Here is a 24,546-nt window from a genome sequence, read left to right as displayed (position 1 = left end):
TGTCTTACAACAAATCACATCTATCACTCAGTAGGAAAAGTTTTTCATTCCTACAAATACCTCTAAAAAGCAAACAACTTGCTTATTAACCCTTCTAATACCGGGGACTTGTAGTGAGAACATTTCCTACATCTAAAGAGAGCCTTCCACTCATTATTGGAGAATCTCCTTTCTAAAGTTCTCATCTCCCTCCAGGAACTCCTCGTCATTCCCCATCCTTTATTCCTGCTGAATGGATTCTACAAATCAGCAATTACCAAACAAAACATCTTCCCAAGGATCTCCAATATCATCCAAGTCAGGATTCTCCTGTAAAGGAAGAAAAAACGTTCAGAACTGTGATTGGCTCAAATTTCCCGCAGGAATAGCATGGAAAGTTACAATCCTCTCTGATTGGCTGATCTGACATAAAATCTCCCTTCCGGGGAAAATTCATCAACGGTCACCCTCTGCTTCCAGGCAGTTTTATAAGCATTGAAATGTTACATTGTTTTAGGGTTTGATTTTACTACAGAATCCTCAGCCATTACTGGCGGATGAAAGGAACGCCCACAGCTCTGATTGGCTCAGATTTTAAATTTGCCCGCCTGAATTGTGGAGAACGTTACAGAGAAATAATCAGCCCTATTATACCGCCAAATCCGACATTTATCCGAGAAATATCAACACTTCATAGTTTTATTTTCACCGCTTAGTGAGGAATGACTACAAATGGAATCTGAAGATGAAAGAAAAGAGAACATATGAAAATGTTTTACATTATTTAAAGTCCTCAGAATCCCCCTCCCCCACACACAACATGAGAGGACTTCTCTCATAGATCTCTACCTTTCTATATGATGGGAAATAAAGGATTGCATGTTTCATTATCAGATCTGTGTAGAACTATATCTCCCCTCTGCCTGATATACAATTTGTACATATAGCAGATGCACAGATTTCTTCTTCCTGTATTACAATCGGAATGTTCACAAAAATTCCATCTTTGAAACATTCTATTTCTAGAATCATCTCAGTATTAGTGATCTCCATTCTTTTCATAATGAAATATACATTTGTAGGTTCAGTTCCAGGATAAACTATGATCTATTCTCCTGACTCAGCAATCGGCTCCACCACCCTGAGTGCTGACTGTACAATCTCCTATAGATCTACTGACCGCCCAATAAGATTCCACATATAATATTGTCCTGTTCTAACATCTATTGTTCAATCTGCTTTATGTTTAGCAGAGTGTATGGGCAGCCAGACATCGCTCCATTCAATTTCTTACTGAAACAATTAGCGGAAGTTCTTATTGTTACACGATAAATATATAGAAATTACATTTCTGAGTTATGAATCATCATCAGCCCTTTGTGTGAGAAGGTGGGTGGCCCTGAGAAGGACCTTTGTTGGGGTGAAGTGGGGTAAGCGGTGGGTGTCAGGGTTTAGCCTCCGAATCCGTAGAGAGTGCGGCCCTGGCGTTTTAGGGCATAGACGACATCCATGGCGGTGACGGTCTTCCTCTTGGCGTGCTCGGTGTAGGTGACGGCATCGCGGATGACATTCTCCAGGAAGACTTTGAGCACTCCGCGGGTCTCCTCATAGATGAGTCCGGAGATGCGCTTGACACCCCCTCTGCGGGCCAAACGTCGGATGGCGGGTTTGGTGATGCCCTGGATGTTGTCCCGGAGCACCTTCCTGTGGCGCTTAGCGCCTCCTTTCCCCAGACCCTTTCCTCCTTTACCGCGCCCAGACATGATGATTCTCTGCTACAAAGACAGACTGAGATCAGCTGTCTGCCCGCCCTCCTTATATACAGCCTGAGCGGACCAGATGGAAACCTTCCTGCGAAAGAGGCGGAGTCACACCATTCATACAAAATAAAGATAATCTTATTCATTTATAAGGCTCCTAATCATTATATTATATTCAGATACATTAATGTTGCATTACATACACAGCAATACATTTCCAGAAGATTCATGTATTCCTTCTTCTCATTTATTTTCGATTTATTCCTGGAGATTACACGAACAGGAAACTTAACACTTTATTACCAGAAACAAAGTAACCAGTTTCATGAAATTGTTCATAGTAATTTCATATAATTTAAATTTATAAATATTGTGAAAAGGAAACAAAGACACACATCTTCAGACATTTCACAGGCTGAGCGGACCTGATGGGAGACATGCTGAGAAGGGGGCGGGGTTCAGTCATTTATTACACTGCAGAGAAGTTAATTTATTTAGAAGCTTTTAAATGTTTTACTGAATAGAAACGGGTGTAATTTATCAGAAGCGCAATGTTTCCTTTATTGATCCACTGTACATTTTTTTCTGACATATCATGATGATATATATATATATATATATATATATATATATATATATATATGTATGTATATTTATTTATTTATTTCCCTTACTTAGAAACATTGTCAATATTTTGCTATTTCTATTTACAAAACGGGACCGATAAAATAGAAACATTTGTTTTATTAATTCATTGTACATATGTATCTGGCAGTGTCATTATTACTACATATTTCTACCAACACTTTCACTTTTTTATTCTGGTTTTAATATGAGGGAAATCTGTAACTACTTCATCTCTGAAAGACAGAACACTAATTATCGACCAGTTCCACGATCATATACAGAAGTGTATATGTTAATTTTCTCGGATATATGTCTCATCTGATGATCTCAGTGTCGGATTTGGCGGTACAATAGAGCTGATTATTTCTCTGTAACGTTCTTCACAATTCAGGCGGCAAATTCAAAACAGAGCAATATAAAATCTGAGCCAATCAGAGATGTGGGCGTTTCCTTCTTTAGCCAGTAATGTCTTTCTTATAAGGATTTCAAAGAAATGTATTCTGAGATCTTTCTCCGTTTCCCCCCCAGAAAATACTTGTTCAGTAGACTTTTCTTTGATCTCTATAGGAAACATTCTCTAGCCGGGCGGATTCTGTATTGTGAAGTAAAAAAAAAAAGACTGAAAGAAATGTGACATTTATATTTCTAACGTATTTATTATTCATGGTTAGATAAACTGCCCGACAATTCAGAGGACGGTTGATCGATGTTCCCGGAGGAAGAGATATGAGATTTTAGTGTGGGATTATTCTATCTGAGATAATTGGAACGTTCCATAGAATTCCGGCGGGAAATATGAGTTATACAATGCGAACATTGCACCAATCACAGTTCTGGGCGTTTTCTTCCGATAATAAAATGTATTTTTCCTTCCAAGGAGTGTGAAGGGGGATCTGAGATCTGTGTTCCTTTTCAGATGGGGGATGTTTGTTTGGTATTTAATATTCAATGATCTCTAATGCTGTTGAATATCTTCTGGAGATCAAAGGATGGAGGAAAATGACAGCCAGTCCCTGTAAGGAGACCACATCCTTCCTTCACACATAAATACGATATAAACAAATATAAATAAATAAATATATAGCACGTTGTTCCCTCACCCGGATCACAATAGGAAACCTACAATCAGATCTCCTAAACATCTATATGCCGCACTCACACATTCTTACAATAAAACATCCTCCACAATCTCCCGCCTTACATTGTTACTTTATCTCAAATCACACGTTGGGAAGATCACGGAGCTTTTATCCCACAACACAATGGGGGAGAGAAGCAAGAAAAACTAAACATTGTATCTTTGTCTATTGGTATCTATTTCCATCATCAACAGCAGATCGATGTCCATAGATAAAGGCATAAGCTGCCTGATAGGTAAATGACACAAAATATGTACAAAGTATCAGCTACATACAAATCTGATCACAATATCACCTCGGACAGCACACAGTCCTTTATAGAAGTTAGAAGTAGGAAATTGTCCAATAAAGTCATTTGACATGTTTACTAACATCTACATATCTGCATCTACATGCATTTCTTGTTTTGGATAAAATGTCACTTCTCCTGCAGTGAGATAGTCTTGCGGTCTCACTACTGCTTTATTTTTCTCTGTTCTTGTTATTTTGAATTACCTTTTTATTCACAATAAAATATATTGAGGAGAAAAAAAAGGCCTGCATTCTTGCTTATAAGAAAAAACTGACCTGATGGAAGACTGATGGAAGGGGCGGGGTCACAGCCATTCAATGATCTGCAGAGAATTTAATTTACTTAGACACATTGTTAAAATGTTTCCGATTTCTATTTACAAATAAGAGACTGAAATGAAACAACTGTGTTTATTGATTCGTTGTATATATATTTATCTGGCAGTGTCATGATTACTACAGATTTCTACCAGCCCTTTCACTTTTTGTTTATTTTAGGATGTAGGGGGGAATCCGTAACGGCTACATGTCATGTCTGAAAGATGAAACATTAATTATCGGTCAGTTCCCCGATCATATACAGATCTGATAATGAAACATGTAATACTTTATTTCCCATCATATAGAAAGGTAGAGATCTATGAGAGGAGTCATCTCACTATCATGTTCTGTATGTAGCAGTGGAAGGGGGGGGGGGGGGGGGTTCTGCATTCTGAGATCATATGGAAATGCTTTACACTATTCAATAATCTTCCAATTTTATTTCTGTTTATTCCGTACTAATCAATTAATCTGCCTGAAAATAAAGTGTTACAGATATTTATTGGATACATATCTCATCTGATTATCTCAGTTCTCAGTGTGGGATTTGGTGTTATAATGGGACTGGTTATTTGTCTGTAACGTTTTTCACAATTCAAGCGGGAAGATTTGAAAATGGCTAATTCAGATCTGAGCCAATCAGAACTGTGAGCGGTTTCATTATCAGCCTTCATTGGTCAGCGATGTCTTTATGAGGAATCCAAAGAATTGTATTCAGAGATTTTTCTCGGTTTTCAGCCCAGAAAAGATTTGTTCCATAGACTTTTTATAGATCTCTATAACAAACTATCTCTATAACAGAGCAAATTCTGTATTCTGATGTGCAAAATCAAACCTTAAAACAGAACAATAATATTTCTACATATATATTTCCTGGAAGTGAAGGGACAGTCCCGGAAAGAGTGATATTTTCTATGAATAATTTTCAGTGTCGGATTAGCCGATCTGAGATGATTGAGCAGATACAATGTTTCACTTTTCTTGCTTCTATCCTCCATTGTGTTGTGGAATAAAAGCTCCTTTTCAAAAAAGTTTTTTTTCAGCAAAAACATGCCCCCCTTCTCCTGGGCACCCAGTTCTTCCATGACATATTTGGGCATTCAACTCACCTCCCAGTCCTGGGCAGCACCCTCAAATCTTCAGAAGTATGAGATGAACCCCAAAAACTTGGAAAGGTGGATCTCACACGTACCAACACAGACTATCCCCCAATTTAACTGATCCCCAAAGGTTTTTGATTAAATAGCGGAATAGAAAATATAATCCAAAAAAGTGTATGTATCTCACACGTACACAACCACACTAGGCCCCAATTACTATTGTTTGTACCCCTAAAAGGCTGGATGAGGAGTAGGGGGAGTATGGAACAGGCAGCACCCTCAAATCTTCAGAAGTATGAGATGAACCCCAAAAACTTGGAAAGGTGGATCTCACACGTACCAACACAGACTATCCCCCAATTTAACTGATCCCCAAAGGTTTTTGATTAAATAGCGGAATAGAAAATATAATCCAAAAAAGTGTATGTATCTCACACGTACACAACCACACTAGGCCCCAATTACTATTGTTTGTACCCCTAAAAGGCTGGATGAGGAGTAGGGGGAGTATGGAACAGGCAGCACCCTCAAATCTTCAGAAGTATGAGATGAACCCCAAAAACTTGGAAAGGTGGATCTCACACGTACCAACACAGACTATCCCCCAATTTAACTGATCCCAAAAGGTTTTTGATTAAATAGCGGAATAGAAAATATGATCCAAAAAAGTGTATGTATCTCACACGTACACAACCACACTAGGCCCCAATTACTATTGTTTGTACCCCTAAAAGGCTGGATGAGGAGTAGGGGGAGTATGGAACAGGCAGCACCCTCAAATCTTCAGAAGTATGAGATGAACCCCAAAAACTTGGAAAGGTGGATCTCACACGTACCAAAACAGACTATCCCCCAATTTAACTGATCTCCAAAGGTTTTTGATTAAATAGCGGAATAGAAAATATGATCCAAAAAAGTGTATGTATCTCACACGTACACAACCACACTAGGCCCCAATTACTATTGTTTGTACCCCTAAAACGCTGGATGAGGAGTAGGGGGAGTATGGAACAGGCAGCACCCTCAAATCTTCAGAAGTATGAGATGAACCCCAAAAACTTGGAAAGGTGGATCTCACACGTACCAACACAGACTATCCCCCAATTTAGGGGAAAAAATATATAATAGACAGATAGAGGGAGAGCCGAGACTCAGGAGGATTAGCACAATGTATTTTGGGGTGTCATTTTTGCTATGTGCATACTATGTGTTTGAAATATCTTATAAATCAGGGGTCTTCAAACTATGGCCATCCAGTTGTTTAGGAACTACAATTCCCATCATGCCTAGTCATGTCTGTGAATATCAGAGTTTTACAATGCTTCATGGGACATGTAGTTCCGCAACAGCTGGAGGGCCATCGTTTGAGGATCCCTGTTATAAATGAACAACTTTGTGTAAAAAAAATGCACTTTAATTTTCTTTTCATATTTTCCAAAAACTTGAAAAGAAATTACATGTTCAAAAGACTCATTATGCTTAACAGAATATACGTTTGGGTGTTTACTTTGCTAAATGGGGTAATTTTGTGGGCGTTTCATTTGCACTGGTGCTCAAGGGCCTTCTTTTTTTTTTAAACATCAATTTTTATTGAAAGTTTTTCAGATAATACAGTAATAACAAAGTATTGGGTAAGGCCGTGATTACATAAACAGAAGCATTAACATCAGCTTCAAATGTGCAAATACAGGAAAAATTGTCAATGAGCAAAAAAAGGCATGTTGAGAGCCCCTAACATAGGGAACCCCCAACCATAATTGCATTATAGGCATACCAGTAAGAGTAGTACCTCAATAAACCATGGGCGAGGGCGGACCTAGAACCCGAACGGAGTGGGAAGATGAAAAGAGGAGTACCTGTCCCCCCCAATGGGAACACACTGTGAACAGGTAGTCCCCAGCGTCGCTTACTGGACAAAGCGGGCTTCCACTACCCGCCCCCTCACTCCGGGGTCCAGGCCGCCAGCGTGTGGTGAGCCCATTACGAAGCAAATGGTGAGCACCATTTACTACTAGCAGACAATTGGAAACCTCAAAACATGCCAGACTTGTTGATTACAATGAGAATCGCCATCGCAGCCTGGAGGGAACTACATAAACACACAAATGTAGGAGATGCCCATTGTAAACAAAGACTACCTATCCGACTACTAGACATCTTGATCCCATGTCTATCTACCCTAAAATGGAAGGACAGTGACATCCACTGGATTGACGACCTCTTTAGCGACATCGACTGAAACCATTTACTTCCCTCACTCAACAATACCAAATCCCTCGTTCGGAACTATAGACTTACACTCGTATCTCCACGTTCCTGACTAAAAACCCACCAGCACCCATCACTATTCCATACCCAGTATACCAGTTCCTCACAACCCCTCCTGGGTCGATAAAAGGCATCACCTTCTTCTATAACATATTCCATGCCAAAAAAAACTTTTCAAAAATGAAATCCCATGATTAAGTGGGAGGGCGACCTCCAACGACCTTTCTCACCACAACAGTGGACCCACACCTTCCGGCACTCGTACGGGGTGTCGAAATGCACCAACCACTGGGAACTGTCGTAGAAAATTCTCTCCCGCTGGTACCTTACACCATATAGGCTGTCTCAATTCTACCCAGCACACTCCCCGCTCTGCTGGCGAGGGTGTGGCCAGGTTGGCAACTTATACCACATCTTGTGGACATGTAAAAACCTTACAAGCTTCTGGAACCAGGTCTTTGGCCTCATCTCCTCTGTAACACAATCGCCCATTAAGCTAAATCCGGCTTTGGCACTCAATACCCTGGCCATCGATCTGCTTCCTAGTAAGGTCAGATGGGTTGTTTCACACATTTTGCTGGCCGCTAGGGCCACCATTACTAGGAGATGGAAAAAAAAAAAGAAGCACCAAACCTATTGGAGGTTGTAGCCTCAGTGACACTCACGTTTGAATTTAAGAAATCACTAGCATTACAGTCCCATTCTCTTAGGACACATACCAAACACTGGGAACCATGGATCACTTGGAATGATAAATGAGTGTTAATTGTTTCTGACTATATCTCTCGAATAACAATACCTTGTATTACTTGTTGTTTATGTAAATTTATTTTTTCTGTTGTGTCTTTTGACACCTTGAATGCATTTCTTGTATCTGCTGTTTAAAACCAATAAAAATCTGTTTGGAAAAAAAAAAGAAGTAAGTGTCGGCCATAAAAGGCCCCAAAAATTAGCCCACATGGGTTTAACTGACAGCAAAGAACTTAGTATTTGATGGCTAGAGGTACAGTAGGCATTCACAGTATACAGAAGTAAGTGTCGGCCTGTATAGGCTCCAAAAAAATTAGCTCACATGGTTTGAACTGACAGCAAATAACTTAGTATTTGATGGCTAGAGGTACAGTAGGCATGCACAGTATACAGAAGTAAGTGTTGGCCTGTATAGGCTCCAAAAATTAGCTCACATGGGTTTAACTGACAGACCATTGTTAGACCATGTGTCTGTGGTCAGATGTATCTTGGCACCAACACTGTGTGCCAGAGATATATTCACTTGCCGCTGAACATGGCCATACAGCTCTGGAATGCCCTTTTGCGAGAAATATTTCCTGCTTGGGACCTCCCATTGTGTTGTTCCAATGGCCACAAATTTACAAAAGGCCTCCGAGTCCCACAGTTGATATGGCAGTAGTTTGCGGGCTATCAGTTCCGACAAGCCAGCAGTCAAACGTTGGGCAAGAGGGTTATCCGGCATCATTATTTATTTCCGCTCCAACATTTGGACCACAGAAGCCTGCCTTTTTCCAGAACAACGTGATGACGGCATCATGGAAGGGGGAGTGGAGGGCAAATGTGAGGAGAGATGAGAAGGAGAAGGGGCTGGACGATGAGAGCCTGGAGTGTTGCTTTGTGGGTTCTGATGGTGTTGCTCCCACTGGGCTCGGTTATGGGAGTTCAGGTGCCTTCTTAAGGCGGTGGTCCCTAGGTGAGTGTTGGGCTTACCGCGACTTATGCATGGACTGCAAAGGCTGCAGATGACAACACTGTTGTCAGCAACGGACACATTAAAAAAAACCCACACTGCGGAGCCATGTGCCGGCGTCCTGCTAATGCCAGATGTGACTGTACATGGTTGATGGCTCACTCCTGATACATTTGCAGTCTGCTTTCTACCTCTTGTGCAATGCAAATTCTGCCTGCCTCTCCTCCCTATCTGCCGGCCCGTCTCCCCCTCTGAACTCCCTTCCTCTTTCTCTCTTGTGGACTCCCACGTGATGTCCATAGGCTCGTCATCATCCACGTCACCTTCCCCACTACTAACATTCAAGATCTCTGAGTAGGCAGCAACAGCGGGGACCAACCTCCTTGGGCTGATCTGGGTACTGTCGTCAGACTGCTGAGTGGCGGCTGTTGCTACCTCCTCTTCCTGATCCAATGCCAACAATGGCTGTGCATCGCAAACGTCTTGTGATGGATTGGAAAATAATTCCAGTGACTCAAGTGGAGGGTATGTGGTGGTGGTGTCTTTGGGGGTGCACACAGCAGAGCGTGAAGAGGGTGCAGATAGAGAGGATGAGGAGGGTGCAGAAGAGGAAGGCTGAGTGACCCACTCAACCAAGTCTGGTGCGTCCTTTGCCGTAATTGCACGCGCCTTTTGAAACTTCACAGTTAGGCTCCGGCCTATTGCTCCTGCCCTACCACTACCACCCCTGCATACATCTCTGTCTCTTCCTCTGCCTGTCATGTTTTTTAATTACCCTGTGACAAAAGTCTCTAGAGAATTGCATTATATCTGGAAAAAGGTAGATAACACCCCACTTCAATATGTGGTATTGGGGTATCTATCACACCAGTTCTACAAATAATTGGCCAGTAACTGTTGTCACTTTGTGTAGCACAGTCAACACAGCAAGAGAGGACAATTTTTTGCAGGACTAAAGTACACTCTTAGAAAAGTATACTGTTAAAAAACACCCCACTTCAATATGTGGTATTGTGGGGCCACTGGTCTATCACACCAGTTGTTGAAAAAAATGGTCAGGGAGTTTATCGCTGTGTGTATCAGACTTAACTCAGCAAAAGAGGCAATATTGTTGCAGGACACAAATGCACTTGTAAAAGTATACTCAGATAACACCCCACTTCAATATGTGGTATTGGGGGGCCACTGGTCTATCACACCAGTTCTACAAATAATTGGCTAGGGAGTTTGTCACTGTGTGTAGTATTGCTGCAGCAATGCTCAGTCAGCACACCTGTCACAATGCTGCACAGTGCACAATACTACTACTAATCCACTATAATATGCTTTCTACAAAGTATATTATACTGTAGATTAACCCCCCTCCCCCACCCCCTTTTTAGTGCACTGCACAGCAATACCAAAAAAATTGCAGCCCTTTAAATGACTGTTGTGGACATTAACAGAGCAATTTGTGTCACTGCTGACGATCTCTAACTGCCCCTACAGCACAGACTGGATACCTGCCCCCAATACTAAAGAGACTGTAATAGACCCTATACCGACATTGCAGCACTTTAAATGACTTTTGTGGACATTAACAGAGCGATTTGTGTCACTGCAGATGACGATCTCTAACTGCCCCTACAGCACAGACTGGATAACATGTCCCTATACTGAAGAAAGACTGGACCTATACCGATATACCAGCCCTGAAAAGCACTATTGTGGACATTAACATAGCAATTTGTGTGACTGCAGCCAATCTCTAACTACCCCTAAAGCAACCCCTGGATACCTGTCCCTAACCTGAAAAGAGACTGTAGAAGGCCTATACGGAAATACCAGCCCTGAAAAGGACTTTTGTGGATCTTCACAGTGCTATATGTGTCTAGCAAACTCTCACTGATGAGCACAGCAGACCTCTCCCTACACTGGCAAAAAGAGGAACGTGAAATGGCCGCCAGGTCAGGTCTATTTATAGGGTAGGGGGACTGTCCATGTGCTGAAATGTTTCAATTGGCTGTCCTGTTCCACCTGACGGCTGTGTCATGGGTCAAAGTTCTCCCCAATGTAAACTAATATGGCCGTCGCAAACTACGCCATGTGTTTGCAAATTTGTCGGGTAGCGAACAAGCAAAATTTGCCGTGAACCGACCGCCGGGCGAACCGCAAGGCCATCTCTATTAAGTGGTTAATGTTAGCAGCAATATACTGTTTGAACCAATAATGTGTTAGTTTATAGACAATATTTGAGCAGCAAACACCACTTGTTGAAGATTTCATTGCTTGGTGGGTGAACCTTCTCGAAAGGGGCAAACTTGATCTTTGGACACATTTGTGTGTGTGTGTGTGTGTGTGTGGGGGGGGGGGGGGTGATTTTTGTATAATTTTCAGGTCATTAATCTCTTTTCTTGTGCTTTTCGGGGGTTTTATTGCTCTAGTTGACTAAATTCAAATTTCCATATTTACTCTGTAACACTTAAAACCCTAACTAAAAAAAAAACAAAAACAAAAAAACAAAAAAACATAAATTATAATACATTTAAAAAAGAGCACTTTTTATTTTTTTTATTTTCCCAGCCTTGTTCCCAGAGACTTTAATGACGTTCGTTTTTCAGCTCCGAAGTTATGTGATGTTCGGAAGTTATGGAACGATGGGGGGGTCCAGGATTGGAGATTATATGTAACTTCACCAATAAATGAGCTAAACATTTCAGTGAAACAATTTTCTACTTCTAACTTATATAAAGGACTGTTATCCGAGGTGATATTATTGTAATCAGATTTGTATGTAGCAGATACTTTGTACATATTTTTGTCATTTACATATCAGGCAGCTCATTGATTTAGCTATGTACAATGATCTGTTGCTTATTCATTAAATAGATACAGATAGACAAAGATTTGACTGGGCTGACCGAGTAGATACAATGTTTCGTTTTTCTTGCTTCTATTCCCCATTGTGTTGCGAGTTAAAAGCTCCACGATCTTCCTAAATACAAAGTAACAAATTTATGGCGGTAGATTGTTGAGAATCTGTTATTGTAACAATGTTTGAGTGAGGCATAAAAGTTTAGTAACCTCTGCCACCTTGTGGTCATTCCAGGTACAACACCTCGGTGTGTGCAGTACAAGGAGATGAATAGGAAATGGCTAGAAAGTGGAGATGATCTCCGCAAAAAAATATAGAATATATAGAAATAAATTATTATGACTATTATATATTTATTGAAGCCTCACAAACATGTCACCCACATCTCTGTACAAAGAGCCGGACATACGCAGCATTTATTCCTATTCTTAAATAAGGATATATTTTATTAATGTGATAAATTGTATTATTACTGTCAGATGAAGTGCACTCTAAAGGCAAACACTTTGTCTTCTTATCGCACTCAGACTTGTAATACAGGTGAATAGTAATGAGGGGAAATGTGATCACAGGACATCATTCTCTCATCTCTTTTGCTTCCAATCTTTTCTATGCTGATCGTCTACTCACCGCTAAACTCCTCCAACCAAAACCATGCACACCTACATAGAGCTCCAATGTCAGAACACATTGTACTCCATATTTCCAGAAATTATTTCCCCAATTTGCTATTAATAGACCACGCCTATGATGGCTCCGAGTTGCTATATTTAAATCTCCCGCCATAATTCTACTGGCCGTTAGGAAGATTCAGCCGCATTATACCGCTAAAGCCGACATTGTAGAAGTTCTATTCATAGATCTGTTCATCTTCCTCCAAAATGACGTCACTTGTGTCGGTTTTCAGCTTTCAAATATTTTCTCCAAAGCGGTAAAATCATCGAATATTACTGCCACAAGCCCGCCAAGTAAACCCAATCTTTTTTTTTTTTTTTTTTTTTTTTTAATTACCAAACCCAACGGATCTTCTCAGAGTCACCCACTTCTATCTAAGAAGGAGCCGGACATACATGTGTGGGAGATCTGATTGTATAATTAGACACCGAAAATTGTGATCCGGGTGGGGGGACAATGTGCTATAATGACACCTGTCAGTCCTAACAGCAATTAAGTTTTTTTTTTTTTATATGATTTTAAAGTCTAATATAACACATTGAATTGATGTGAGTTTAGATAAGCAGGTGATCTCCTTGGTGTCCATTGCCCTCCATCCTTTAGATTAGACACATTGTTGGGATATGGGACCCATAATCCAATGATAAGGTGCAGAGAACCGTTTGATGGATCAGTAGATGACTCCGGGGTGACATAGTCGGAGCTCAGCACTAACTGCAATACATTTTGCTGTTTTTAAACATATTTGTGATGATCTGATAGAGACAACATTGATTGATTTTCCTTCCACCTATTCTGGAGCTGTTGTAGGGTCAGGAAAATTTGCATTACCCTAATTCTATTTTTCACATTATATGGGGGAGGGGGTGGGACTACAACAATAAATAGAAGACTTTACTTGCACAAGTAATAGAAATGAAGGAAACAGTGAATTGTACAGAAATCCTCTCTTCATCCATTCCCTGTTCATATTTGGCGCTATTCTTCCTTTACTGCGGTTTCCTCGTTCTTCCTTGGAGATTACACAGAAAACATTCATCTGTCACACATCATAACAATTTCATATTTATACAATATTACTGTAAAAAAAAAAAAAAAAAGGCCTGCATTCTTGCTTATAAGAAAAAGCTGACCTGATGGAAGACTGATGGAAGGGGCGGGGTCACAGCCATTCAATACTCTGCAGAGAATTTCACTTACTTAGACACATTGTTAACATTTTTCTGATATCTAGTTACAAAAACTGTGTTTATTGATTATTTGTATATATTTATCTGGCAGTGTTGTGATTACTACAGATTTTTACCAGCCCTTTCACTTTTCCTTTATTTTAGGATGTAGGGGGGAAATCCGTAACGGCTACATGTCATGTCTGAAAAATGAAACATTAATTATCGGCCAGTTCCCCGATCATATACAGATCTGATAATGAAACATGTAATACTTTATTTCCAATCACATAGAAAGGTAGAGATCTATGAGAGAAGTAATCTCACTATCATGTTCTGTATGTAGCAGTGTGTGTGTGTGTGTGTGTGTGTGTGTGTGTGTGTGTGTGTGTGTGTGTGTGTGTGTGTGTGGGGGGGGGGGGGGGGGGGTAGGGATTCTGCATTTTGAACATATGGAAATGTTTTACATTATTCAATAATCTTTCATTTCTATTTCTGTTTATTCCATATTAATCGAATCTGCCTGAAAATAAAGTGTTAAAGATATTTATCGGATAAATATCTCCTCTGATGATCTCAGTGTGGGATTTGGTGTTATAATGGGGTTGATTATTTCTCTGTAACGTTTTCACAATTCAGGCGGGAAATTTGAAAATAGCTATTTCAGATCTGAGCCAATCAGAACTGTGAGCGGTTTCATTATCAGTCTTATTTAGGCAGCGATGTCTTTATGAGGAATCCAAAGAATTTTATTAGGAGATTTATCTCCGTTTTCAGCCTAGAAAAGATTTGTTCCGTAGACTTCTCATAGTTCTCTATAACAAACATCCAATAACAGAGCAACTTCTGTATTCTGATGTGCAAAATCAAACCTTAAAACAGAACAATAATATTTCTACATATATATTTCCTGGAATTGAAGGGACTGTCCGGGAAAGAGTGATATTTTCTATGAATAATTGTCAGTGTCGGATTAGCCGATCTGAGATGACTGAGCAGATATAATGTTTCACTTTTCTTGCTTCTATCCCCCATTGTGTTGCGGAATAAAAGCTCCAGGATCTTCCCAGATAAAGGAACAATGTAAGGCGGGAGATTGCGGAGAATCTCTCATTGTAACAATGCAGCAGAGGTGATTAGAGCAGTTGGGTGTGTGCAGTACAAGGCGAGGAATAGGAAATGTATACAGCCAGAAAGGGGAGACGATCTCTGCAATAAAGAAGGATGAGATTAGAAGGTTTTATTCATTCCCCTTCCAGTCTGACCGACCTACTTCTCATCTCAAGATTATTAATGATGCTATTTTGAGTTCATTTTAAATTATCCGAAGAGCTAAAACTTGTAAAAGTAATAAATTGTACGATACATAAAAATTGTATGACAGCTCGGTTGTGTAGTATGTGGGTGGCTCTTAGAAGAGCCTTTGTGTGTTGTTGGGGTGATGGATGGGGGAGGGGTATTACTTGGCGCTGGTGTACTTGGTGACAGCCTTGGTGCCCTCGGAGACGGCGTGCTTGGCCAGCTCTCCGGGCAGGAGGAGGCGGACAGCGGTCTGTATCTCCCGGGAGGTGATGGTGGAGCGCTTGTTGTAATGAGCCAGGCGGGAAGCTTCGCCGGCGATGCGCTCGAAGATGTCATTGACGAAGGAGTTCATGATGCTCATGGCCTTGGAGGAGATGCCGGTGTCGGGGTGGACCTGCTTGAGCACCTTGTAGACGTAGATGGCATAACTCTCCTTCCTGCTCTTCCTCCGCTTCTTGCCGTCCTTCTTCTGGCTCTTGGTCACGGCTTTCTTGGAGCCCTTCTTGGGCGCCGGGGCGGACTTGGCTGGTTCAGGCATGATAAGGGATAAGAATGTTTTCTCCGCTCTGAGAAGATAAAGTGTACTGGCGCCGCCCTCATGTGCTGCTTATATAGGCTGTCCTATGCAAATGAGCTTCCTTCCTCCTCACTCTTCTATTGGAAGACATGGTCATGTGATGGGGAGTGACGTCATGCTTTCCTTCCTCGTTTACCGATTGGTCTAGATGCAAACCTAGAGAGCATTGGCTGGCTTCAAACGTGGCCAATCATAGAGCGAGACGTCATATCATTCAAAGTATAACAGGAAAGGGAGCGGCTGCAGCCATTCATATCTCTTTGAGAACTCCAATATCACAGAGACATGTCTGGCCGCGGCAAACAAGGAGGAAAGGTTCGGGCTAAGGCCAAGACCCGATCATCCCGGGCTGGTCTGCAGTTCCCAGTCGGTCGTGTTCACCGTCTGCTCAGGAAGGGTAACTATGCCGAGCGGGTTGGGGCCGGAGCTCCCGTTTATCTGGCCGCCGTCCTCGAGTATCTCACCGCTGAGATCCTCGAGCTGGCCGGTAACGCCGCCCGCGACAACAAGAAGACCCGCATCATCCCCCGACACCTCCAGCTGGCAGTCCGCAACGACGAGGAGCTCAACAAGCTGCTCGGGGGCGTCACCATCGCCCAGGGAGGAGTCCTACCCAACATCCAGGCCGTGCTGCTGCCCAAGAAGACCGAGAGCCACAAGGCCGCCAAGACCAAGTAATCCCCACCGGTTCATCCACGTCACCCAACACAACGGCTCTTTTCAGAGCCACCCACCCATCCATACATAGAGCTGCATACATCTACATTGTTGTTCGGAGATCTAATTGTAACAATGAAAGATTGCATTTATTTTCCAGGTAGGAAATAAAATACTTACTATGACTAGAAGGTGTGATTCCCCATGGGGGGGAACAATGTCTTAGGATGACACGTGGCAGTAATAAGAAATGATGATAGATGTTTATATTGGAACGCTTTCAGTGTCCCTTTTTATAGAGCAATGTCCTCTCATTACAGGGACTCCTCTTCATTCTCCTCCATCCTTTACTTCAAATCATTCTAGAAATAACAATCCCCCCCCCCCCCCTCCTTCACTCTCACCGCAACACAAATATACATTGTCATGTCATCTCTCATGGAATCTCACAGTTCTGATTGCTGCAATCTTCATGTTTCCCGCCACAATTCTCTTTACACTTCCCATCTACCATCACGATGAAACAGCAGCTTCTATTGTGGAACATTCATCAACGGTCCCTTTATTTCACAACGATAATCCATACATTGATAAACGTCCGTTTTGTTTGATACTTCAGAGTCCGCCCTGCTGTAGAGATGATTAGAAAGTCACTGAACACGTGACCTCTACTCTGAGAAAGGAGAGGGAGCGCACACTTTCTTTGTACTCATAGGAAAGACATTAGTGGCTGGCTGTGGGATCTCCCACAACTCTGATTGGCCAATATTTCAAATTTCACCCGCCTGAATTGTGTAAATCGTTACACAAAAATCCATTTCTTTTATACCGCCAAATCCGACCCTGAATACTGAGATCAGCAGAGGAGAACTTTGATTGGAAAAACATCAACACTTTAATTTCAATCAGATTAGAGAGGGGTGACCGGATTATTACTGACCAAAAAATGTCCTTTATTGCAATTGCTCGGAATCCACCGCTATACACAGAACACGACAGTCACATGACTTCTACCTTTCTTTATGATGAGAAAATAGAGTAATGATCATCTAGAAATGTCACTGAGCGATATTTATTGTCCCCTTATCCCACCCCGAATTTTTCTATAAAGAAATGTGAGGTGACTGGAAATAATGCCTAAGAAAGGGGTTTATCGGTGTCTCAACAAGCTAGCTGAAAAATAATAAAGTGATCTAACGATATTGTAAACGGAGAGAATATAAACACTAGATCGCTTCGATCTGTTGTATTCCAAGTAAAATAAAGTTGTACAATCGGATTAATATGTGTTTAGCTAAAAAGCTTTCATTCCGACGTGATAAAAGTTGATCTAAGAGAAATAAATGGTTACAGCTCTTTGTAGGAGAAGGTGGGTGGCCCTGAGAAGGACCTTTGTTGGGGTGAAGTGGGTCGGTGGATGTTGGGGTTTAGCCTCCGAATCCGTAGAGAGTGCGGCCCTGGCGTTTGAGCGCATAGACGACATCCATGGCGGTGACGGTCTTCCTCTTGGCGTGCTCGGTGTAGGTGACGGCATCGCGGATGACATTCTCTAGGAAGACTTTGAGCACTCCGCGGGTCTCCTCATAGATGAGTCCGGAGATGCGCTTGACACCCCCTCTGCGGGCCAAACGTCGGATGGCGGGTTTGGTGATGCCCTGGATGTTGTCCCGGAGCACCTTCCTGTGGCGCTTAGCGCCTCCTTTCCCCAGACCCTTTCCTCCTTTACCGCGACCAGACATCTCCAAGCTCTTCGTGTATCAGACGAATGTGAAGTAAAAGCACCCAGCCTCGCTTTATATGCAGCATATGCGGACCTGATGGAGAATAAGGGGGAGGGGTTGGAGGAGGGCGCGTCCAGACGTCACAATAAGTCCGCCTCTCTGTGCTCTCAATCATCCAATCCTCAGCAGTTCCGTGATTTGAATTTCCCGCTCGATGATGCTCTTTGTTCAATAGAAAGAACAACATTTCACTCCTTTTGGGTGACCATTGGATGTTACCTGATCATCATTACTGGTGAGGTCATGTCTCTGACGTCACCCAGGATCCTCCAAATAAATGTCCTCACTACATACTCAGACATCGGAATATTCACATTCAGTGAATAAAATATAATAGTATCCTAATATAAAAAAAGAATATATAAAATAATATATTATGAAGTACATAGAAATCGCAAAAATACCATAAAATGCAGCATTTGTAACACCCCCACCCCACCCAAAACGAGACATAATACCTCCCAGCTTTTAGTAGAGTGCAGATCTCCTAGATAAATGACCCCAACCGGAAAAAAGAAAGAAGAATACCAGAGATGTGAGCGCACTCAAATGTCCATACAACTGCCCTCCCCCTTTTTTTTCTATCAATATGGAAACTAAAATTCTTCTAGCCACCCCAACATTTAGCCAATTGTCTTATGAAGAATTATCAGTTTTCCAATATTTTCTAGAAATCCATTTCCTTCCCAATAATTATCACAAACGTTTAGCCGACTTTTTATTACATATTTTGACCAGAGAAGACTTCATAGACCATTAACGCTTCCTGCATATAAAGTTCTCCCCTCAATCCATCCTCCTGTTTATAACAGATGTTCTAACACCTTCCACTGGTGACCTTCCTATCCAGATTACTATATAAAGTCCCCACAATGAACGCTCGGCTCTGGGTTCCTTCAGGTCATACACTGCACGGATAGATTGTGACATCTAGAACCCTTTGCTGATCTCTCACAAGTCATGTTCCCCCAGAGTCCTGGAACAGATGAGATGTCACACAATGTATTATGTCTCCAGAATCCCGGATCTCTCATCATCTTCTATTAGAATGGGATAGGACCCTGCACAGCTGCTGCACATAACCAGAGGGGTACAAACCAATTCCATCCCTCAGTGCTCATACACCAACCAATCTCACCACATCATTGCACTGTATCAGTTAATGTGTTATTCTGCAGCAATACACCCTGGATCAAACATGCCCCATTCTCAGCAATCAGATCTTTTAGCCTACTTTTTTAATTAGAGGTGTACCACTGTATAGACAAATTGATCATTCATTACAGATCGATCTTAGATCCACATAAGATGACAGATAGATAGATAGATAGATAGATAGATAGATAGATAGATAGATAGATAGATAGATAGATAGATAGATAGATAGATAGATAGATAGATAGATAGATAGATAGATAGATAGACCGAAAATCTATCTATCTATGTGTGAAAGGTGCAGTAGCGGCACACCTATTATAATTATTACACAGGGATTTGATTGAAAGGGGAATTCAGCAATAGGTGTTAGGATTTAATACTGATCCACATGGGACATCTAGAAATAATGATCGCACCGAGCGATCCCTCATCTGCCGACTTCTAAAGGTTTTATCTGACACAAAAAAAAACATGCAAAATAATCCGATAAATTTTGCAGTCTGGATGCCATTTCCTCAGATCTTCAGCTATGAATTGTAATTCTGTTATCAAACTGCACACACTAATCCGTTTTATTCTGTTCCTATGGATTCGGAAAGGAAGCCATGAAATTACATTGTATCTCTTCACAGATCCCCGCACGGAAGTCATTCCTCTTTTTACCAGCAGGTGTCAGTGTTTCTCCTCCATAGAGAATACATTGGAGCAGTTTAGTTCAATTTCATTCAAATGGATCTGATAGAAAACTTCCTGAGCGCTGATCCATCTGGAAACAATGACACCGACTGATCCCAGATCTGCCCGGAGCAGGGAGGGCAATGCTGGGGGGACGATTCATTGTCTGCTCAGAGATCTGTCCCTCCATGTTAGTACAGAATTGTGCTGGATGGAATAAGCTGTGCAAGTCAACTTTCTACTTGTTATTCACTAAGAACGGAATAATCAGATCAGTGAGATCGGAGGAGGATTTTCTGTCATCTCATTTACTGTATTATGGAGAAAAACTGTCCAATCTCAGATCTTCTAATTCTTACACCGATTAGGAATCTCCGATCTTTTTTATTTTATATCATATTTCTGATGAATATTTTCTCATTTGGCAGGAAGGAAAACTGATAGAAAGGATCCTCAGCCATTCAATACTCCGAAGAGAATTTCATTTACTTTGTAACTAGAAACCAGCAACATGTTTACAATGTTTCTAAGAGGGGACAGATCTGCTTCTTCAGACATGAAATATTTGTGTTATTGATTCATTGTACATATCTGGCAGTGCCATGATTTCTACCAGTCATTTCACTTTTTTCTTATTCTAGTTTTAATATGAGGAAATCTATAACTGCTACATGTCTGATAGAGGTCAGTTCCATGATCCTACACAGATCTGATAATGAAACATGGAATCCTTTATTTCCCATCATATAGAAAGGTAGAGATCTACCGCCAGTCCATTCTCACAGTCTATAATTCCTAAATCTATAAAGATATGTATGATGAATGTTTTCTCTTTTTGAGAATAGAGATCGCTTGTATGATGTAAAGTAACTCCCCTCCCCCATCCCACACAAAGATGGTGACTCTACTTACAAAGATAACGTGCAGATTTTGGCGGGCATTTTAAAAATGCCGCTTTTTTTAAGAAAACCAATCATTGAAAGGCGTGTGAGTTACTTGTCCAATCGGAAGGCAGTGCTGTGTATAAATGGCTCCGCAGAGCGGCAATGCCTCACATTCACTGTTCCAGCAGAGAGTTGAGTAAAGATGGCGAGAACCAAGCAGACCGCCCGGAAGTCCACCGGAGGGAAAGCTCCCCGCAAGCAGCTGGCCACCAAAGCCGCCCGCAAGAGCGCCCCGGCCACCGGCGGAGTCAAGAAGCCTCACCGCTACAGGCCCGGCACCGTGGCTCTCCGAGAGATCCGCCGCTACCAGAAATCCACCGAGCTGCTCATCCGCAAGCTGCCCTTCCAGCGCCTCGTCCGAGAGATCGCCCAGGACTTCAAGACCGACCTGCGCTTCCAGAGCTCCGCCGTCATGGCTCTGCAAGAGGCTTCAGAGGCTTATCTCGTCGGACTCTTCGAGGACACCAACCTCTGCGCCATCCACGCCAAGAGAGTCACCATCATGCCCAAAGACATACAGCTGGCACGCCGCATCCGCGGAGAGAGGGCATAGAAGGGGAGGGCACCACCACTCCTACTACTACTCCCATCATCCCAACACAAAGGCTCTTTTCAGAGCCACCACATCCTCCTATATACAGAGCTCTATATATATATACTACCTCATCACACCGACTACATGCTGGAAAATACCGGCTACTACATTCCTATACATTCCCCGGGATCACCTTCACCACATCTTTCTTTTCTCTCCCTTCTCTGCGCTCCGAAGCTCAGTGTGGAAGTAAAGCTCACCTCTAATATAATTACACAGAAAACATTCCCATTTCTCATCTAGAAGGGACATCCTTTCTCTTGCCGATTTATTGTAATAAATACAATGGAACTCATCTGTAACACAATTCACACTTCCTCTATATCTTCCCTAATAGATACAATGTTACAATATTTAACGGTAAAACACACTTTCCTAGGAACAGATTAAACAATCTTTGTCTCTTTGGTTCCCATTCTCTCAGGAGACACATAGTTGCATTTTCTAGAAACGTAATTATTTCTTATTTCAAACAATGGAATCGATTTCGAGTCATTAGGAATCGTGCTTAGAGAGCTGATGACCAATCAGCCCATTTAATTTGTGGGGGAGGGGGGTAAACCTTACACAGTCCACATGGAGATGTCACTATGGGGATCAGGAGGGATTTTCCTCTATCTCCCCTCCCCCCATACTAGAACTGTGTCATCACAGGAGATCACACACGGACACATTACAGGGAAGAATACATCCGGGATTGGAGAGGAAAACAATTCATCTGTATGGAGATTCATTTTCCTGCCCATCCCTCACTCAGCACTATTGTGTACGGATATGAGGATAGGGGGGGGGGGGGGGGGGTTACGAGCAGTAGTTTCTCTTTACTTATTATCGCACGACGCCCATGTTGGGGGTTCCACTGTTACTGCAAATATTTTAAACCATTAAAATATTGGCAGGCAATTGAATATAAATTATATATATATCAGCCAATAGGAGCTTTTAGGTAATCATACAGATTTATCTTCTCAAAAAGTTATAACATTCTCAACACAGGAGACTTCCTAATCATTGTAAGATGAGCGGAGGATGAGATCTCCCGATCATTAGAATGATTCTCCTTTAAACTTTTACATACTAAAACAAGTGAATGATCTAGAAGAGGAAATATTGATCAGCGCCCATCTCTGATGTCTGTGTGCTATTAGATGTGTAGAAGAGATGCGGAGCACTGTGTGCCGTGGGTGTAGGTAGGTATGTGTGGCTCAGTTAGGAGGAGGTGGGTGTAGGTAGGTATGTGTGGCTCTGTTAGGAGGAGGTGGGTGTAGGTAGGTATGTGTGGCTCTGTTAGGATGAGGTGAGTGTAGGTAGGTATGTGTGGCTCAGTTAGGAGGAGGTGGGTGTAGGTAGGTATGTGTGGCTCAGTTAGGAGGAGGTGGGTGTAGGTAGGTATGTGTGGCTCAGTTAGGAGGAGGTGGGTGTAGGTAGGTATGTGTGGCTCAGTTAGGAGGTGGGTGTAGGTAGGTATGTGTGGCTCAGTTAGGATGAGGTGAGTGTAGGTAGGTATGTGTGGCTCAGTTAGGAGGAGGTGGGTGTAGGTAGGTATGTGTGGCTCAGTTAGGAGGAGGTGGGTGTAGGTAGGTATGTGTGGCTCAGTTAGGAGGAGGTGGGTGTAGGTAGGTATGTGTGGCTCAGTTAGGAGGAGGTGGGTGTAGGTAGGTATGTGTGGCTCTGTTAGGAGGAGGTGGGTGTAGGTAGGTATGTGTGGCTCTGTTAGGATGAGGTGGGTGTAGGTAGGTATGTGTGGCTCTGTTAGGAGGAGGTGGGTGTAGGTAGGTATGTGTGGCTCTGTTAGGAGGAGATGGGTGTAGGTAGGTATGTGTGGCTCTGTTAGGAGGAGGTGGGTGTAGGTAGGTATGTGTGGCTCTGTTAGGATGAGGTGAGTGTAGGTAGGTATGTGTGGCTCAGTTAGGAGGAGGTGGGTGTAGGTAGGTATGTGTAGCTCTGTTAGGAGGAGGTGGGTGGCTCTGAGAAGAGCCTTTGGGGGGTGTAGATGAAGGAGGCCTCCGGCTGCTTGTATTTATTTCTTCTTCGGAGCGGCCTTCTTGGGCTTGGCTGCTGCCTTGGGTTTGGCCGCCTTCTTAGCCGGACTCTTGGCGGCTTTTTTGGGCTTGGGTGCAGCTTTGGGCTTCTTGGGGCTCTTTGTCACCTTCTTGGCAGCTGCAGCCTTTGCCGGTTTCTTGGGGCTCTTGGCCGACTTCTTGGGGGATTTTACTGCCTTCTTGGGGGACTTGGCCGCCGGTTTCTTAGGGGACTTGGCTGGCTTTTTGGCCGCAGCTGATGGCTTCTTTTTGGGGGCTTTCTTGGCCTTGTCGCCCTCTTGCTGCTTCTTGTTGATCTTGAAGGATCCGGAGGCTCCATGTCCTTTCACCTGGACGAGGCTCCCCTTAGTCACCAGCGCCCTGATGGCGACCTTGAGGCGGTTGTTGTTCTTCTCCACATCGTATCCTGAGGCGGCCAGGAGCTTCTTGAGGGCGGCCAGGGAGACCCCGCTGCGCTCTTTGGAAGCGGCCACGGCTGTGACGATGAGATCGGACACACTGGGACCGGACGGCTTCTTGCTGCCTTTCTTCACTCCTCCGGCTGCCGCCTTCTTAGTCGCCTTCTTCTTGGCGGCGGGCTCCGCTGGAGGAGCGGCGGCTGGGGCGCTCTCAGTCTCAGACATGATTCTAGAAAGTCTATTGGACAGATAAACTTCCCCACTCACCTCTTCTGGGATTATATAGTTAAACGTCCTGCACTGCTATTGGTCGGTACACAACAATCCTCCTGCTCTGCTATTGGTTACACATCAGACACGCCCACTCAGTATCATGGAGTAGTTGGAGAATCTTCTCTCTCTTGTTGTGTTTCCCCAGTAGATAGAAAACCGACTTTTATGAGAAATAGAACGCTGTCCGATCTTCATCGGGGACCCGATCTGCTCACTGGACTGTCACTTATCGGGGGTCACTTACAGCTGCCAGGAGCTG

At 42.7% G+C, this 24,546-nt stretch overlaps 5 protein-coding genes across 5 annotated transcripts; 2 read left to right on the top strand and 3 right to left on the bottom strand.

Moving 5' to 3' along the window:
- Positions 1-1,430: 1,430 nt before the first annotated feature.
- LOC309564688 (histone H2B 1.1-like) lies at positions 1,431-15,725 on the bottom strand (the record flags this gene model as incomplete). Its single annotated transcript, XM_082269353.1, has 2 exons — positions 1,431-1,754; positions 15,372-15,725. 2 exons carry the CDS (start codon positions 15,723-15,725, stop codon positions 1,431-1,433), a joined length of 678 nt encoding a protein of 225 aa, XP_082125479.1.
- A 324-nt stretch (positions 15,726-16,049) lies between these two features.
- On the top strand, positions 16,050-16,442 carry LOC309564585 (histone H2A type 1-like; the record flags this gene model as incomplete). Its single annotated transcript, XM_082269234.1, has 1 exon — positions 16,050-16,442. One exon carries the CDS (start codon positions 16,050-16,052, stop codon positions 16,440-16,442), a length of 393 nt encoding a protein of 130 aa, XP_082125360.1.
- Positions 16,443-17,848: 1,406 nt separating this feature from the next.
- LOC309564562 (histone H4) lies at positions 17,849-18,160 on the bottom strand (the record flags this gene model as incomplete). The annotated part of the gene is made up of 1 exon (XM_082269208.1): positions 17,849-18,160. The coding sequence occupies one exon, from the start codon at positions 18,158-18,160 to the stop codon at positions 17,849-17,851; it is 312 nt and encodes a 103-aa protein (XP_082125334.1).
- Positions 18,161-21,116: 2,956 nt separating this feature from the next.
- Positions 21,117-21,532, top strand: LOC309564521 (histone H3.2; the record flags this gene model as incomplete). The annotated part of the gene is made up of 1 exon (XM_082269152.1): positions 21,117-21,532. The coding sequence occupies exon 1, from the start codon at positions 21,122-21,124 to the stop codon at positions 21,530-21,532; it is 411 nt and encodes a 136-aa protein (XP_082125278.1). The 5' UTR covers positions 21,117-21,121.
- A 2,062-nt stretch (positions 21,533-23,594) lies between these two features.
- LOC309563099 (histone H1B-like) lies at positions 23,595-24,239 on the bottom strand (the record flags this gene model as incomplete). Its single annotated transcript, XM_082267414.1, has 1 exon — positions 23,595-24,239. One exon carries the CDS (start codon positions 24,237-24,239, stop codon positions 23,595-23,597), a length of 645 nt encoding a protein of 214 aa, XP_082123540.1.
- Positions 24,240-24,546: the final 307 nt, after the last annotated feature.

Source organism: Pelophylax lessonae (assembly GCF_965119305.1).
Source record: "Pelophylax lessonae genome assembly, chromosome: 9".
NCBI classification, from domain to species: Eukaryota; Metazoa; Chordata; class Amphibia; order Anura; family Ranidae; genus Pelophylax; species Pelophylax lessonae.
This window is presented reverse-complemented; position numbering and strand designations above follow the sequence as displayed.